Source organism: Neopelma chrysocephalum, unplaced genomic scaffold (genome assembly GCF_003984885.1).
Source record: "Neopelma chrysocephalum unplaced genomic scaffold, ASM398488v2 Primary Assembly neopelma1_59, whole genome shotgun sequence".
NCBI lineage: Eukaryota > Metazoa > Chordata > Aves > Passeriformes > Pipridae > Neopelma > Neopelma chrysocephalum.
In genome coordinates this window covers 28,955,572-28,972,998 of record NW_020897714.1, presented here as the reverse complement: position 1 = coordinate 28,972,998, position 17,427 = coordinate 28,955,572, and the positions used below count along the sequence as shown (strand labels likewise).

General features: G+C 47.6%; 1 protein-coding gene across 1 annotated transcript in view; it reads left to right on the top strand.

Moving 5' to 3' along the window:
- Nucleotides 1-17,427, top strand: part of CACNA2D4 (calcium voltage-gated channel auxiliary subunit alpha2delta 4) — a 127,701-nt gene that overhangs the window by 103,792 nt on the left and 6,482 nt on the right. The window contains exons 29-36 of the mRNA XM_027679615.1: nt 5-19; nt 2,418-2,462; nt 3,438-3,500; nt 9,446-9,516; nt 10,328-10,403; nt 12,079-12,131; nt 13,100-13,155; nt 14,530-14,550. Of these exons, the coding sequence (XP_027535416.1) occupies nt 5-19; nt 2,418-2,462; nt 3,438-3,500; nt 9,446-9,516; nt 10,328-10,403; nt 12,079-12,131; nt 13,100-13,155; nt 14,530-14,550 (400 nt within the window). The remainder of the gene's footprint in view (nt 1-4; nt 20-2,417; nt 2,463-3,437; nt 3,501-9,445; nt 9,517-10,327; nt 10,404-12,078; nt 12,132-13,099; nt 13,156-14,529; nt 14,551-17,427) is intronic.

The window sequence follows — 17,427 nt, the reverse complement described above, 5'->3', positions numbered from 1 at the left end:
CCAGCCCAATGACAGTGATGTAAGTAGACAAAAGCTGGGGACAGGGAGGCATCCTGGCGTGGCCTCGCTGCAGCTTGGCTTTGTAATTGTGTCATTTGTGTGCCAGCATATTATAGGCATTGTCCCTTGTCTGTAGTCACTGGAGATGGTCCAAACCTGTCAGAGGCTGTGTTTGTCTTCACAGTAATTAAGTGTCTTTGGCAAAGCTGAAAGTGCTCTGGGTCACAGAGACCTGACCAACAGCAGGAGGATGCTGTGAGGTAGTCTGGTCTCTGAGGAGGGAGCTGTGCCCGAGGCAGCAGATGTGGTTTCAGAGTAAGCAGGGAGCACAGTTTCAGTTCTGCCCCCACCTCAGAGACTCTGCAAGCTGCCAGCGCTCTCAGACCAGGGTCCTCACTGTGGTGCTGCTGCAGTATGGCCAGCCCAGCACTGGGCACTGCTAGAACTTCTCCAGGTCTGAAAGAGCAGCGGCAGTGAGACTTGGTCCTCACGCTGCTGAGGAAGATGCTGTGAGACAGAGGCCTTTCTTGTGGGAAACCACTCTGGTTCACGTGGGTTTCTGTTCTGACATCTGAACTCTGATCTCTGTATTTGTTATCCCCCAAGGCCATTATAGTGGTTTGTTGTGGCCACATTTCTCTGCTGACCAAAGGAAGGAGACCACCAGGGTGAAGTACAGGGCCACCTCTAGGGAAACAAAACAACCACACGCTGTTTTGTGGTGAGGCAGGGGTCAGATGGTGCTTGCAACTGTGGATAAAGGAATGTTCTTAAACCAACCTCCCTAGAGCCTCAAAAAGCCAGCTGGATTTGGAGTGTGAACATGTGATATTGCAAAGCCGTGGGGCTTGAGGCAAACTCAGGCATCTCCAAGCCTCCTCTGAAGTTAAGCAGAGGGACAGCAAACTGAAACAAATTCTAGCTGAAAGTTATGGTCTTGTTGTGGTCTGAAATGGCAAATTCACCTCTTGTTACTGAGATTCATCCAGGAAGAGAGTTGGAGTTTATGTCTAAGGGTTTTGAGAAAATAAAGGGTAGCTGGCTGAGAGCAGACAGGCTATGTGCTATGCCAGTGTCCTTCCCTGACCCCAGAAATCCTCTGGCAGGAAGGGGACCCCATGTACAGAAGTGGCAACACCATGTCAGCTTTCTTCCCTCTGCTGCTGGAGAAAATAGAATTAAAAAATAACACGAAGAGACAGACACATGCAGCCATGGCAAACTCCAAACAATTATGAAATCAATAAGCACCTGAAGGGCTTTGTTACTCACCACTTAACCCCTCATGTCCCCACCCGGATCACTGTTGTGAAACACATGTCAGGTCCAGTACACAGAAATCCTAAATGAAACAAATGGATGTTGCCTTGGGCTGCATGAGCACCATTCACATCCTATTTTATCATTAGCTGTCTGGAGAATAAAGAAACCAATGGCAACAACAAAAAAAATATCCCTGCCTGAGAAGAATCCTGATCTAAAATACGCTTAGTCTGGATACTAGCAGATGCTGAAATGCATGCAGGTTTCTCACTGGTGCACAATAACCTTCACTTTTGCCCTTTCTTGACAAGTGGCACCTCTGCTTGGAGCGCAGAGGTACTGCTGGAAGCACGTCAGGGAGGCAGGTGCAGCGTCAGAGCCCTCAGCAAAGGGGATGTTGCTCAGAGAGGTGGAGAATACAAAGAGGTACTGAGTGGCCAACCTGGGGGTGGTACCTGTGCCTGCTGTAGAGCTTGTCTAGGAAATGCCAGCTAAATTGCAGAGCTTTATGGGGTGCCATTACGGAGACCTTTAGCTCGGCAGTCCCAAGGGGGAGGCTGTAAGATGAGATCAAGCCATGTGCTGAGGGATACATTCAGTGCAGGTAGCTCGGGGTGCAGCTGCAGGTTGAGCTCTGGGTGGTGGGAGCCCGAGATGAGAGGCCTTGAACTGGCACTGACCCTTTGCACGACAAAGGGCACAGGGACCTGTGGGCCAGCCAGGTGTCTGGACACCCAGAGGCACAGCAGGAGCCACTGTCTCACCAGGAAGATTCCAGACTATCACACTGTCAGGGTATAAAAGCCCAGGGTTTACTTCATTCAGGGTCCCTCCTCAGAGGCACCAGCTCAACCTCTTTCTGTGTTACTGCACCATGAATAAATTGGTTTAAGGTTCTGGATGTCTGAGACTCTCCTATGGGAAACCTGGAGTCAAACCAGCAGGGAAAACTTGTCTGACTTGTGTGAGAGTGGGGTGTGTAGGGAGTCAAGTGGCGACCCATTGGGTCACCGGAGCCACCTGCTGCAGAGGGGCTTCAGTCCCAGTGGGGAAAGTCTCTGGTAGTGGGATTGTGAATGCCAGAGTGGCTCATGCATGATCAGACAGGAAAGTTTCCTTAACACCACGGTTAATGCTCTGCTTTTCCTTTCCAGTGCAGTGCCTTCGACGGTGCCTGTCCTCTCAGCTGTCAGGATGATGTAAGTTGCCCAGCTTTCTTCTCTGTACCTGTGATGGGTGGGATTGCCTACCTGCTCTGTGGAGATCTCTGTCTCCCCAAAAGAAAAGTATCTCCTGTTGTTTCCTCACAAGAGATTGCACAGCTGGGGCAGGACCTCATGCTAACAAGAAAAATTTGCAGTTTAGGTCTTCCCACCAGCTGTGAGAGGCCAGCTGGGCCAAGGCAGAGATATGGGGGTTCCAGCCAGTGACTCTAAGGAAAGTCTGTCTCCTCTGTCTCCCTGGCATCCCAGAAGATGTTGAACATGATGAACATGATGATGATGAACAGGAAAGAGTAGTTGTCATGCCACTCTCATGACGTGTGTTGGACACCTCTCTTTGTGTTTAAGCCACTGCTTCAACCTTGTTCCCAGGAATATTTGGAACAGGAGCTCCTGCCCTGAAGAGTTGGATCACCAGAGATTTCTTGTTGTATGCTTACGTAGGATTTCCTCTGCACCCTAGTTTTTCTCTGCAAGACCTAAGAGTTTTCATCTAAACTCTGTGCCTCCATTTCCTGCTCTGCAAAATAAAAATAAGATCAGCCCTGATACTCAGTGGTGAGGAGAGGGTTATTTCATGAGTGGTTATAAAACTCTGAAACCTAAAAATGGAAGGCATTAGGCACCATATTATTAAAGAGAAGAGCTCTCCCAATATCCTGTCTCTTCCTGAAGCATGCCTTGTCTTAAGTGTGTCTCACAGCTTCCTAGGCCTGCACGCAGCTCTGGCAAGAGGCAATCTCTGTCACAGCTCATGAACTAAATACCTCAAAATGGAGGCAGAGAGGGAAAAGTCAATTGTGTAAAACCCGTGGTAGCTGAGCCGTGGGGCTGGCACGGAAATGCCGAGGCTGTTGCCATCATCACAATCCCACACCGCCCCATCCTGAGCACGTACGTGCAAACACGGAAAAAGCCATCTTTAATATTGATTCTCTTTCATCTCTGCAGATTCTGAATTGCTTCCTCCTTGATAACAATGGCTTTATACTTGTTTCCAAAATACCTGAAGAGGTAAGAGAGCATAAGGGAAGGAGGAGGGTGGGGTTTGCTTGTTCCTGAATAACCCACCAGAGCCGGTTAAAACAAATGCAGTTCAATTGTGTAATAAGGGTGGCTGTGGTGTAATTAAATTCAACTGTGCAGTGAGGGGGAAGCCTCCCAGCAGAGTGACAGCACATCCTAGGTGAGGAAGGAGTTTGCAGTGATAAGTGAGGAACTAGTCAAAATACCTTTTTATCAGAAGCGAGGAAATTAGACTCCTTTCCCTTGGCACAAAGGCTGCTGAAAGGTGATCTGAGACAGTCCCAGAGGGCAGATATGCCAGGGAGATATGCCAGGGGAAGGGAAAGGGGAAGGGGAAGGGGAAGGGGAAGGGGAGGGAAGGGAAGGGAAGGGAAGGGAAGGGAAGGGAAGGGAAGGGAAGGGAAGGGAAGGGAAGGGAAGGGAAGGGAAGGGAAGGGAGCAGTGCTTTTGAGCGCTTCTGAAGTCGAAGCAGGTGTTCTTCAGGAAAGGAAACTGAGGGGACGATAGGAGCAAAATGCTAAAGGCAAAAATTAAGATGAAATCTTTTAGGCAAATTGGAAACTAGAACACGCCTAAAGAACTGGAGGATTTACTGGACTCACAGAGGTGAAAGGAGTATGGAAAAAGGCTCAGAATTGTAATAAAAATATGGTGTGTGTTTCCACAACCATTTCTAGGGAGCTGAAGTTTGTGATGTGACGTCCTGTGCAGCCTGGGTAAAGTCAACACTACCAGCCACTACATGGTTTAGCTATACTTTTCTGTTCTCTGATAAATTCATCACACAGCTATTTCCTTCAAAATAATAAAGCCCCATAGTTCTGGATGTCAGAAAGTGATATGTTGGAACAGTCTCATAAACTGCAAAGCAATAAGTCAGTAGTAAGAGTGGTCTCATAGAAGAAACGGGAAATGAAGCAGTTTTGTTACTGACAGAAGTGTGGATTTTCATTAAAATTGCCATTGTACTGGAGTTAACAAATACAGTTTGGGTATTTCCAAAGGGCAGTAGATCCAAGCCCAGAAATTACTTTCTTCAGGATGTGACAAACAGGTTGAAATGGAAACTAAGGTAACAAAACTCCCAACAGATGTGATTCAGACAAGCAGCACAGCTTCTATAAGGAAGAAAACTTACCATCTATATTTTTTGAAAGTGAGAAAATCAAAATGTAAGGGAGATTGGGTGACCTACTACTTTTCAGTTCTGTTCAGCCTCGAACAGAGTCCCTTACAAGAGGCTGTTGAAGAAGTTCTGGTGAAAGAGTGAAGCGTGAAGTAGCAGCATTGATCTCAAAGTAGCTGGGACAGAAAAGAAAGAAGAGGAATTTTTAGATGGATATTTAGACGGAAAACATCAGCTATGTGAGTCCCATGGTTTCCCATCTGGACTTGTGTTGATTAACATATTCAGAATAGGCTGGGAAGGGAAAAGGTGAGATCGTGCATCCCGCAGGCACTGCACAGGGAGTTCAGCGAGGCCAAGACGGGAACTGGTGAGACTCACAGAGCAAAACGAATCAGCAACACAGTGGCACCAGGGGGTGATGCAGACAGATATCCAGGGGGGCATATTGCAAGGAACAACCAAGCTCTTTTCTGTAGGAAAGTGACCTACCAAGCACAGTGAATAGTCCAGTAAAACGGCCCTTTCAATTCTGTGGTGTGCCACAAAAAAAACCCAAAAAAACAACCAAAACAAAACCAAACCAAAACCAAACAAAACAACAAACAAAAAAAACCAACGAAACTTGATAAATAAGGGAGAGAAATGTTCTAAAGTTGTATTGGCTCCCTGCTCTGGGAGGTCAGGTCCTATTGCATGTTTGAGATGGGCTGATAGTCTTAGGAATTGATGGTTCCTCTTCTGACTCCCATGGCATTTTCAAAGGTGCTTTACTGAGTCCCATGACATGTCCATCAGTGAAGACAACTACACCCTTTAGCTACCATGTCTCCTGTTTGTCCTCAACACCATCCTCCTGGGTTCTGTCTCTGTATTTTTTTCCTGCATCTTATGGAAGTTGGGGTTTCCCAAAAGCTCATCTCTGAAAAATCTGACTAGCACAGACATAGCATTATAGTGGATTTGGGTAAATTATAAACATTATCCACATGCCTCTGGCAGGCACCAGAGCTGTTCTCCTCCAGCTGTTACCTCCTCTGACCTCAGAGGGTTCACCACTACTTTTCTTCTGATTTCTTTGTCTTGTTCCAGTTGCTGTTTTTGTCTCCTGGTGGCACCATGAGTGTCCACATGGTTAAACCCTACAGGGAATTCAAGACAGCAGCAGCATTAAATCAATACCCCAGCTTTGTGACCTGGATTTTGCTTCATGGGATCCTTTGCTGCAGTGTGGCCTTCCCTGCCCGATCCTACACTCTTTCCTCAGTGCATCCTTTAACATAATGCCAAAACCAAAATCTCATACCTGGATTTTTGTGGGTATTTTGCCATTCTGGAGAAGTCAGCTAGTTCACTGCTCTCCCTCTCTGCCCTCACCAGCAAAAGTGGCTCAGCTGCCTGGGTCAGGGTTTCAGCCCAGCAGCGTGGAGAAGGGCAGCCTGCCTGCACACTGCCTGTGCTACCCCTCCAGCTGGGGTGGGAGTGAGCTCATGGGATGCCTAAGGAATGAGGGTGCACAGGTGAACCATCTGCCCTGCTGGGCCATGCGGGCTGTGCCAGCTCCAGCACCAGCAGGGCTCCAAGTACATCCCTGCTTCCCCCAGGAAGACAGCTGAGGAGCTTTCATATCCAAATGCCTACATCCCAGGGCAGAGTGGAAGCTAACAATAGTGGAGAGGTGCCAAAGTGCCTGTGTCCTTACAGCCTGAGAACCAGAAACTGGTGCTGGAGATCCTTTCCATGGGCTCTGAGATGTTTTGTTCCGTCTCTCTGCTTGCTCCTTTGGGACTGTGGTGTTTTATGCTGCATTCAGCCCAGAGCTGCCCACTGCCTGCACCTCCTTCTTGGGTGACCACTTGTGGGTCCCTTCCAACTCAGCATATTCTATGATTCTGTGAACCAGTTCCCTCAGGAATGGGATGAGGACAGCATGGCTCAGGCCCTGCTCCCCTCTGCCCTTTGGGACGGGGGATTGGAATGGGGGGTTGGCTCTAATAACCTCTCTATGAAGGAAGCAGGAGGCTTGCTGGCAGTCAGAAACCACCAGAGAAGAGGGACTTCTTAGGATTTTAATGAGTGACGAGTTGGAAACTCCCTGCAGAATTACTTGGGGAAGAGTGGGTAATCTCTTAATTGGAGCTAATATCTCCCCATCGGACTCTGAGCCCCATCTGGCTCAGAGGAAGCAAAGAGTTAAAAGAGTCAGGAGAAGGGAGCAAGTGAGGGAGAGGACCAGGCGATCTAGAGCAGGGGAGGGAGGGAAAGTGGGTGGCAGGCTCAGGCTGACTACAGGGAGGGCTGCTCTGTGCTGTGTTTCGGCCAATGTTTGCAGCCGTGGCCCCACGACCACCCCTGAGTTTTTAGCCGCCTTCCGTTGCCAGTCGTAGGCACAGCTGTGGATCACAGGTCTTGAGCTCCCTCCGCCTGCTGCATCCAGATGTTCCCTCGCTCACTAAACCTCTTTTTCTAGGACTGCTGCCTTCTCCCTGAGGCATTTTGCACGGTATGTGTGCAAGCTCTGCCCAGGCGGGACTCCAGGGACAGGGTGCAGGGAGGCAGCTGAAAGGCCAAGGTCCCACCAGGGCTGGGCACAGCTTGTGGAAAAGCAAGGGCCATTTGAGCCATGCAACAAGGAGGCTGCCTGCTTTCCCAAAGCCTGGCTTATTGGGCAGACCCTGTTTGTTTACAGCTTTTGAATGTACAAGAAGTGTAAATTGCTCAACAACCCAGCAAAGGGTGGATGTACATATGTCTGTGAGCAGTGCTGTAGCTTTTGAGCCATATGTGTGCTCTGGGTTGCATCTCTTTCCTGTGCATAGACTGTATGTGTGCTTGTACACTCAGCTGCAGGAGGATGTGATGCAGCACGTGTCACATGGGTGCAGGGGGTTGAGATACAGCGTGGGTCATGCCAGATGTCAGAGCGACGCTTTGTGCTGTGAACCTCTGAAACTGCAAGGGCCTGTGGAAACTTGACCAGAGATGGGAGTCAGGAGAAGCACAGCAGAGGGATGCCTAGGAGAGCAGCAGTCACTGGAGGAAGCAGGTTGTAATGAGAGCTGCTTTGCAAGATGTTGCTCTGGTACAGGACTGCTTTGGTCTCTGCCAAGTGATGCTTTTCTGTGTTACTCCCTGCACAGGGTACCTAAAACAATACCAGGCTTTGAATGTCTGGTTTGATGTTAAAGGCTTTTGTTTGAAGTTTGCAGATGCTTTTCTGAACACACTGCCTAGGCTATACTCTCATTTACACTGGTAGCTCCTCATTCTTTTACCTGTAGGAATGACATCCTAGCTGGAGAAATTTGGTCAGACATCAGCATCTCTTGACAGGATAGGACCCATTTACAGTCTTGCAGTGGCCCCCTCCCCTTGCCACACTGTCCGCAGCTTGCACTGTGTTAAATGCCACTGCTGGATCTGCAGACTGGTATTAAATGGAAGCAGCTGGCCTCTTCACCCCCCTAATCAGATTGAAAGAGCAGGGACAGTGAAAAAAGTTAGTGCTTGCTCAGGCACATTTTACTATGTCTGAGACAATTACAGCCTAAATGCTCAAAGAGGAGTTCATGTTATGTATCGATTTATACAGTGAAATTACTTCTAAAGCCTGTTGGGAAGAAGCTCATAACCATGTAACACTACTTTTAGATGATTACCATGTGATCTTAGGTAAATCTGCCTAAGGGTTCAGGTTTTTCCAGTCAAAATGTCCCACTCAACTAAATGAAGTCATCTGTCATCTGCTAATACATGCTAAATGACTACTAGCCTATCAGTGAAAAAGCAAAACGTCCCCCCAGACTGCATGAATGCTTCCATAACACATGGGAGCTATTTACTGTGTCAGGATCCATGAGCCAGGAAAATAGACAGAGGACGGCTCATTTCTGCGTTTTCATTATTGATGAATATTTTATTTACTTGCCTACAAACAAAGCGATGGACTCGACAGATTTGAAGCATTTTTGCAATAGATTTGTCATGGTTTAGTAATCAGGAAAGGTAGAATTTTTGTGGTTTTGAAGAAGTCTTTAAAGCAGCAGTTCCCAGATTTAGGATTGCATCTGTATTTGAGATTATTGACTCCAAGGCATAAGTGGGACTACAAGCTTCTCTTTTAGTCCAGGCGTGCAAGTGGAACTGGGGGGTTGTTGCCCCCCCAGATGCAACTTTTGCTAGGGTGGAGCCTGTGCAACAGCTCTGGCTTTGCCAGTGCATAATGTGTAAGCTAAAGGAGTGGATGGGTTGTGTTGTTTGGGTTACTTCAGGCTCAGAGCTTGCACTGCAGTGCGTTGTAAAATTACGTTTGCTGCCTAAATAAATCTGTACATGGCACTTATACGTGGTGGGGCAGTTCACCCAGGGCAGCAGGAGAGCAGAGTTTCCAAAGCCACTGTGGTCATGGGCTAGCAGAGAGGCTCAAATGGAAGAGTCAGGCATTCAGATCCAGAGAACATGGATTCCCAAAAACCCACAGGAGAGCCCAGGCCTCCGGTGACTCAACATGCCTGGGTCTCTGCAGCTCGAGAGCCTGCCTTTTTCTGTCACAAGCTGCAGGGACTTATGTGGGCTAAATCATTTCCAAGCGTGGTAGGAATGGTGCAGGATGCCCAGCTGGCGATGGGGGAAGTCCTCCCTCAAGCTTTCCAGGCAGCCAAAGGACAAAGCTCAGTGTTACCTCCTTATAAAACACTCGTCGTACATAGCAGGCCTCCAAACAGACTAGATCAGCTGGAGCCTTTGAGCATTTGGAAAATTTACTGTTGTCAGTTTATCCTGTTTTTTTCCTTTTTTGTACTTGCAGACTGGAAAATTTTTTGGTGCAGTGGATGGCTCAGTAATGACCCAACTGCTAAACATGGGCATGTTCAGGCGGTAAGTGGGGGATCTCTACGCTGTACTTCTCGTTCTTCTCTGGTGTGTGGGTCAGAGCATATTGGTCCCTCTGAGAAGCACTTGAGCAGGGGAAAATGCACATGCTGATGGTGCATGTGACTCTCTTATTTAGAAACAAGAGCTCCTTTAGCTACCTGCCCCCTCCCCCGACTTGCTCAGCCATCATCACCACACATGCTGTTTCTCCTCATCTCCTGCTCTTCCACCTGCTGCAAAACACAGAAAGACACAGTAACTTCCAATCTCCATGTGGCCAGAAAGTAGCTGCTTCTCTGTCTGGGAAACATTTCTTGGCATTTTGGGTACGAAAGTGCTTCAGTTCCTCCTGCCACTGGGAAAAGCCTTTCTATGGAATAGTAGTCTGAGAGCCCCCCAGGATGCAGCATTGCAACTGGCTGACCACATTTCTCTCTCTCTTAAAAATACCTCTGTTCATCTCAGTCCACTCCCCCAGCTGATGTCAAAAGAGAGTTCAGAGTTTCAGTGGCTTGAAAACGGGAACTAGGGGGCCCCGAGGTAGTTACAATCATAATTCCACTGCTTCACAGCCTGCTGAAATTAGGGACATATTTCCTTCTGACCCAGTTGCATTAATCCAGAGCCTGTATTTCTTGCTCTGCAAGATCCAGCGCTGGCCAAACAGCAAAGACACGTGTAAGCAGGTTGCTGCTTTAGTTCATACAGGAAATATTTCATACATGAAATTTTTTAGAAAAAGCTGACGTGTCTGTCCCCTAGGCCAGTTGCATTGCTTGCTTTTGACTGCTGGCTTGTTTTGTTTTGATTGCAGGGTGACCATGTATGATTACCAGGCAATGTGCAAAGTACCCTACCACCACCACAGCGGCGCCCAGCCCCTGCTCAGCGTACGTATCTGTCAGCACACAGGCCTCCCAGGGCTGTGCTTTCTCCTAGGGCATCTCCAGCACCTTGGGGCAGCACATTCTACAAAAGGCTGTATAGATGTTTGCTTTCAAGTGGTGGGAATGTCCAAACTCATCTAAGGCAGGTCTCTGAGGCAGCGGTGGCCTCTGGCTGTGGTTTCCAATGTGGATCTCTATTGGCATATAGGATCTCACAGAAAATTGGAAGGTTCAGGGAGAGGACATGAACTAAACTACGGCAGGCTTCTCCTAAAAGCCAAGGAATCAGCTAGCAGCTGAAATGAACAGGAATCCTTTTACAGGGCTTGGTTTTACTCAGCAGCTCATAAAGGAGAGTTGCTCTGTCAGGGAACATCTGGGAGAAAACTGACAGTCATTTGGGGAAGTATGAGTGGAGCTGGAGCAACAGACAGAGTGGTGATAGCCCAGGGAACAAACTAACAGAGGGAAGAGTTTTACCAGTACCCAAAAGCAACCTCTTTTTAAGCTGATACAAACCAAGAATCTAATCCCACTCTACCTTCCTAACGTGGCCTCAAACAGGCAGAACAAAGTAATTACTCAACACTTAGGCCACTTTAAACTAGTTGACACAACCCTAAACAGGGACTTTAACAATTGTAACAACATGTTACATTTTTAGCAGTAAGTCTGTTTTGGAGTGGCTATACTTAAGCTAGATAAAATATTGTGATTGTAGTGAAAATACTTGCTTGATCATATCCTCCAGTTCTGATTACTGTCACAAAATATGAGCTGTCAAAAACAAGGTGAACTGGGAAGAGAATACAAAGGTGAACATTCAGCCTTCATCTCTCGTCTTCCCCTCTTAGCAAAACCCTTGAGAAGGAAAAAATCAAGAAAAGTCTGTTTTTCATATACACACACAAGAATCGGTCGAATTCCCAATAATCTCTACATTTTACTATTTGCTGACTTATTTTGGCTGAAGATAAGTCAGTTAGCATAATGGAACATTATCTTGTGTCCTGTGACTACTGCATCTGTTTTGGGTTTGAGGACACGGGCATGATTATGAGAGAGAGAGAGATGAAAATTAGACATGGTTACCATGAAGAAAAGAAGCAGCAGGATCCTCTGCAGATGAATTGTCCCTGGGATAATGCTGGATTTCCAATTTGTAGCTGAAAAGCAGGAAGATGATAGAAGTCATGCCATCTTGAGGAAAAGCTGGATGAAAGCACAGTTAAGCATAATCAATCAATGGAAGATAATACTAAATCCTGGGCTTGTCCCAGAAACACCACTTGCTATCAGAACATAAAGCATCCTAAACTGGTGGTGTCCCATTTAGCTGTGTTTCTCTCCTGCTCTGAGCTCTGAAGGTCATCCATACTGGAGAGAAATCATCAAGCAATTACATCTTCAAAGTCCTTCATACATTTGTGATAAACTCCCTGACCTTCGTGGGGAGGGGGTAAGAAGATATTATTAGTAGCAAGGCAGCTCTGCTGGCTTTTTACATCAAAACATTTTGAACATTTTCCAGTGATGCCCAGACCTTGAATTTCCAGCCTGTCTTCAAGAGCTCTGATCAGTGGAGGGAATTGGTCTGAAATGTGGGGTCCTGCATAACAATTATAAATTCTCTGACCAGGTCCTTATGGTATTTCTCATTTCTTCTTTTGTTCTCCAGCCAATTTATGCCTTTCTAGCTGCAGTGAAATGGCTGATAAGTGATTTCCTCATGTGAGTACCAAAAGATGGGGATGTTTGGGAGGCTCAGAGCAACGGGGTCAAGAGCTGAGAAAGCTGCAAGAGGAGGCCCCTGCATAGGGCATTGCTGTCAGCCTTCTGCTGACATTCAGCTCAGCCTTGCTCCTGGGAGACAGAAAGCTATTACTATTCCCATTTTGAGAGGCAGAGGCCCAAAGTGGGTCTGGGATTTACCTGAAGTCACTCAGTACAAAGTGCCTGAGTCAGAAATAGGACTTGGGTCTCCTGGGGCCCCGTGTAGATCCTTGATGCCGAGTCCTCTTGCCTGTCTCCTTTGCCCGTGCTGAGCGAACGCACACCTGCCTTTCACGGGGGGAGAAGACTGAAGGAAGCAAACCACGGAGCTCAGGTCTGAGTGACAGGCAAGGGAGAAGAGAGGGAAGGCTGTCCCCTAGATTTGGGTTCCCCTCAAAGTTCTGGGGTGAATCAGAGTTCAAGCTCAAATTAGGATGAAAGTGCCACTGCTCAGCTTGCTGGGTGTGCAAAAGGAGAGATGAGGAAAAGATACAGCTCTGAGGGTTTGAGCCTATTGGTGCAGAATAATTCAAAGTGGCATGTAGTTACCTCCAAGTAGACAGAGTATGGGCTTCTGATGTCCATTGATGCCTGCTCCTCAGGTGGGGCCCACAGTGACTGAATTCCCTCCCAGCCTCAGGGGTTGCTGTACTCATTCCTTCCTTTGCCGGCAAGCCCCTTGCACTGTATATACTTCAGGAAAAAGCCCATTCCCATCTTCCACAGTACAGATCCCACGATACAGAGTTACAGTCTATCATATGGAGAGGAAAAAAAAAATAAAAAAAAAATCAGACTTCCACTGCCAGCAAATTTGCAGTAAACATTTTAGAACTGATACTCGCCGGGCAACAGGGCCATCTCCCTGACACCTGCATCCTTCCAGGCTGCTGAAAAAGCATCCTCTGTTCTTGCTCTTTTGACAGCTTCCTTTTGGAGTTTAACATGAGTAGCTTCTGGCACTCAAACAACTTGGCAGATGGTGAGTACACAAGAGTCCAGCCACCCCACAGCACGTGAGTGTTACAGCCACGGGTGACAGAAGAAACTGTATGGGGAAGCCTGGCCTTGTGCAAGGAGCCTGCCATGTGCCCCACACCTCTTCCTCCATGGACACTGTAATCCAGCTTCCAGATCCTACCACCACCACATCTTCCCCCATTTCCACCCCCATTTCAGGCTGCCACAGCACCAGAGCGGTCAGAGTGAGGTGTGTGCTGCTCAGAGCTTGCTTTCCTCAGGATTACTTGCTGAGGAGGTGGGAGGTGCTTCTCTCTGAGGACTCCTACCCTGAGTGCAGTGGGATGAGAGAGGCCATCCACTGCAAAGCACTTCAGTTGGAAAGACTCCCTTCCAGTCTCCAACAGGACAGGACAGAGCAGGGTTGGAGCAGGAGGTTCTCCGGAGCCTAGCAGGGGTTCCAGGAAGCTAGACAGAAACCTTACAGTTCAATAACACATTGAGGGTCTTCACTTACCCACTGGACCTGCTCTGGAAGAGAAGATGATGGCACATGGTATTGCACAGCAGCTGAGTGCAGCAGAGGAGTATGTCTGGTTTGAAATCCAGTGATCGGTCCTGCAGCTGTAGTGCTGCCTGCTAGAAACATCCTGGGAATCTCCCTGGTCCCATCCCTAGCCCTACAGGCAGGGGGTGATGTTGATGGCACTGAGGAGACTCCAAGGGAAAGGTGAGACGTGCTCTGTGCAGCCCTGTAAGGGCTGTTGTTGCATTCTCACTAATTATTGATCACTATTTTAGTGGAGACAGTGGTACCTTCCACACTAACTGTGGAGCTGAGTCTTCTGCACTGAACTCTCCTGGTGTAATGGGGAAACAGTCATTTTTAGAAAGCAGAATTCCCTTCTGCTCAGAAAACAAGGCCTATGTCCGGGTACTGTTTAGGTCCCACTCACTTTCTCCAAAGAGATGGCAGTGGAAGCTCCAGCTATCCTCTAAGTGTCCCTGGCTGCTGCCACCAGGATAACAGGAGGGGCCCCATACCAAAATCAGTGAGGAGAAGTCAGATGAGCAAGTGCAGTGCTCATACCGGGGCAGGAGAGACTGCTCCTTCTGGAGGACAGACTGACCTGGTGTTCCTGCACTGAGCTGCTGTGGATGCTCGGGGGCTGCTGTTGGATTTAGTCTTTGCTTGAGGAGATGTGAGGAAAAAGGGAGGGAGTTCTCACTGCTGCCCTGCTCATTACCATTTCCTTTTGTGCTTTCTTCATCTCTTTCCCACATCACCTCCATGACTGCTGTGTGTGAATCCATATGTTCATTGTGCTGCCATCATGTGAAACTGTCACGTGGCTCCATCGTCACTGTGTGTCTGTGTGTCACGGCACTTCTCCAGCCAAGGCTGTCTTCCATCATTGTAAGTAGAACCACTTAACAGCGAAAAAAGAGAATTAACTAGAAATTTCAGGCTAGGAAAGACTTTTTTCCACCTTTTGGACAGTGGGGAACTTGCAGAAAAGTGTGACAGGGACAAGGCAGTGCCTGGCTCTATTTCCCTGCTCTGCAAAGAAGCAAGAGAAGCTGTTGCTCGTTTAGCTGGCTGAGCTGGTGATTGAAGGTCTGTCACTGAGAAGTTGATAAAAGAAGGAACACACAAGCCTCCTCAGGGACTACAATCACAGACAACATCATCACTCATTACTGCAGCATAGCTGGGCCCATAGCCTGTGTACTATGGCATGTCCTTCACCTCGGTTCCCAGCAGGCCCATTCTTTTTCAGTTTTTATCCCAAAACCAAAGACCAACCCACGCCTTCTTGCAGGAAAAACTATACGAGTCTCGCAGACTTCAGTTATTAAGAAGCAACTTAAGTCTTCTTTTCCACACCCCATGGCTTAGGTCCTTCTGATAAATCCCAGCCCAGCTCCAGGATAATGCAAAACTACTTTCAAGCAGTTCAACTGATAAGTGTGTGCTCTAGCTCATAAATCCGCTCCTACAGGCGAGTTAGAAATTCCTCCAAGACGGAGTCCAGACTGTGGCTGTGTTTGTATCTCCCTGCTTCCATATCTAGCTTGTATTTGCTGATTTGCTCTCTGCCCAGCAAGACGTATGTGTGAGACAGAGATAGAGAAATAGAGACAGTTGGAATGCATTTTACTGTATGAAGAAGAGGAAGAGAAGGAGAGGGTGTCTACAGATAAAAAAATGAGTGTCCATGTGTGTGTGGGAGTAGCAGGGTGGAAGAATACTATTGGGGCTGGAAGAAATGGATTGCACATGTTGTTAAGAAGGGGCTGTAGATTTTTGCCAGAGTTGTTAACATTTTCTTGACTGCATGCCAAGGCTGGTGTATGCAAAAAATATGAAGCGAAGGAGACATTTTGTGAGAGAGAAATTGAGCACACATTTTTTCCGGGTTATGTGCAGGGGAATTAATGATCAGGGTTCTAACGCTCACCCTTGCCTGACTGTGTACCTCTGGCTCTGCAGCACTGAGCCTATTTCTGCTTCCCAAGTTCTCTTGTTTCCTGGGAAGGTGAGGCTTGCTGTTGGAAAATGGGCATGATATATTCAGACTGCACTCATCATACAAATCTGCTTTTCAGAGGGGATGAGAAGACATGTTTGGTGCCGTAGATTTTTCACTGCTCTCAGCATCTTAATTTCTTTCTGTGTTTGTAAGGGCTTCTGCTTTTATGAACATCACTAGGTTTGAAAGCTTTTAATTAGGCCAAAAATACTTCCAGCCAAGGCATGCAGCCTAGAAAGGACTATTTCTAGAATTCTGTAAATCATAAAAGTTTCCTTTTTTTACTGCACGGTAATGTACACAGAGGATATTTTACAAGATAATCGATCAAATTCTGTGTTTTATATTGGTAACTAAGTGGCAGATTTTGTCTCGTGTCCCAGAGTAAACCCACTGACTCGGGTGCATGATTTATGCTGGTGGGAAAGAGTTCACAATCTGGGCTCTATAGTTCATAACAAGGCACGGCAGCTGCCTTTGCTGCTCAGAAGGATTGGTTGCCAAATGTCTGACAAAGGCTTTCTGGAAGTGCAGATGGTAGCAACGACAGCCTGGAATTAACTCACTCTTTGCTATAAAGTTTGCAATGTGTTATCAGCTCCTCCTGTTTACTAATCCCTGACCACCAGACTCTCAGGGCGCTGATAACATTTTGATGTCCAGCATGTGCATTGAGAGGCTCAGCCCAAGCGTTTTGCTGATGAGGTACATGCTACTGGGCTTCTCTGAACTTCTCAGTACTGCTGCAACTGCATTGCTTCCAAGAGAATTAAGTGGCAGTAGGCTTAAGTATAATCTCTGTCATGGGTCTTGTCTCTGTGCAGAAGTTAGGAGATTTTAAAGTGGCTTCTTTTCATTCAGCTTGTGCCAAAAAAATCTGAGTAAGGATTGCCTGTGCCGGGCACTTCTGAATGTTTAGCAGAGTTTAAAAATACAGCTTGGTGCACACGATGAAGTTAACCCAGAGCAGCTCAAATTGCAAAGGGTCATGAAAGACTCAACCAGAAATGCCCCTTCTGAGACTGACACAGCCCATAATGCCAGTGGCAAAAGTGCCCCTGAAGGAACCAAACCTGGTGCACTTCCCACTGCACACGCTGCTCCTGTGAGTGCCACCATGGCGTAGTTCAACCCAGAATTACCGACCAAGCGTTGGGTCTTTAGTCCTGTGTCCAGAGCTCTTGCCCATGTGTGCGGGTCAGGCCAGCAAACAGTGCTGTCCAGGTATGGACATGCAGTCTCTTTAATTCCCCTTGAGGCCCAAGGCCATTCTCCAAGCCCACCAAGACCAGCATGACAGCCCTCATTCATCGCTGGTTGAGGCTGCGAGGCCTGAGGTTTACTTCCATTCTGTATTTTCCAAGATGACGGTCTCTTTCACCCCCTCCCTCCACCCCGTCCTTCACACCACTGTATTTTATATTACTGTAGCTCCATCGCTTTGATGATATTATAACAGGAAGCTGGAGCTAGAGAAGGATGTCATTCTTTACCAGGGACAGGGGAAAAATGAGGTCCTGGATGAAATCCCTGTTATGTCAGGACCCTTGGCCACTCCTGACATGAGCAATACGCTAAATTCTTGCAGGCAGTTTGCCCCAACTTTATCAGGTCACCTTTGCAGTCATCACAGCAACTCTTCTGAGCAAGAATGGCACAGTCCATTACCAACAGCTGTGCTGCAGTGACAGTGCTGCAAATCCAGGGGTAACACAACAGGACTTTGATGGTTTGTGGCTGAAAGACCAATGTGTGGTCTT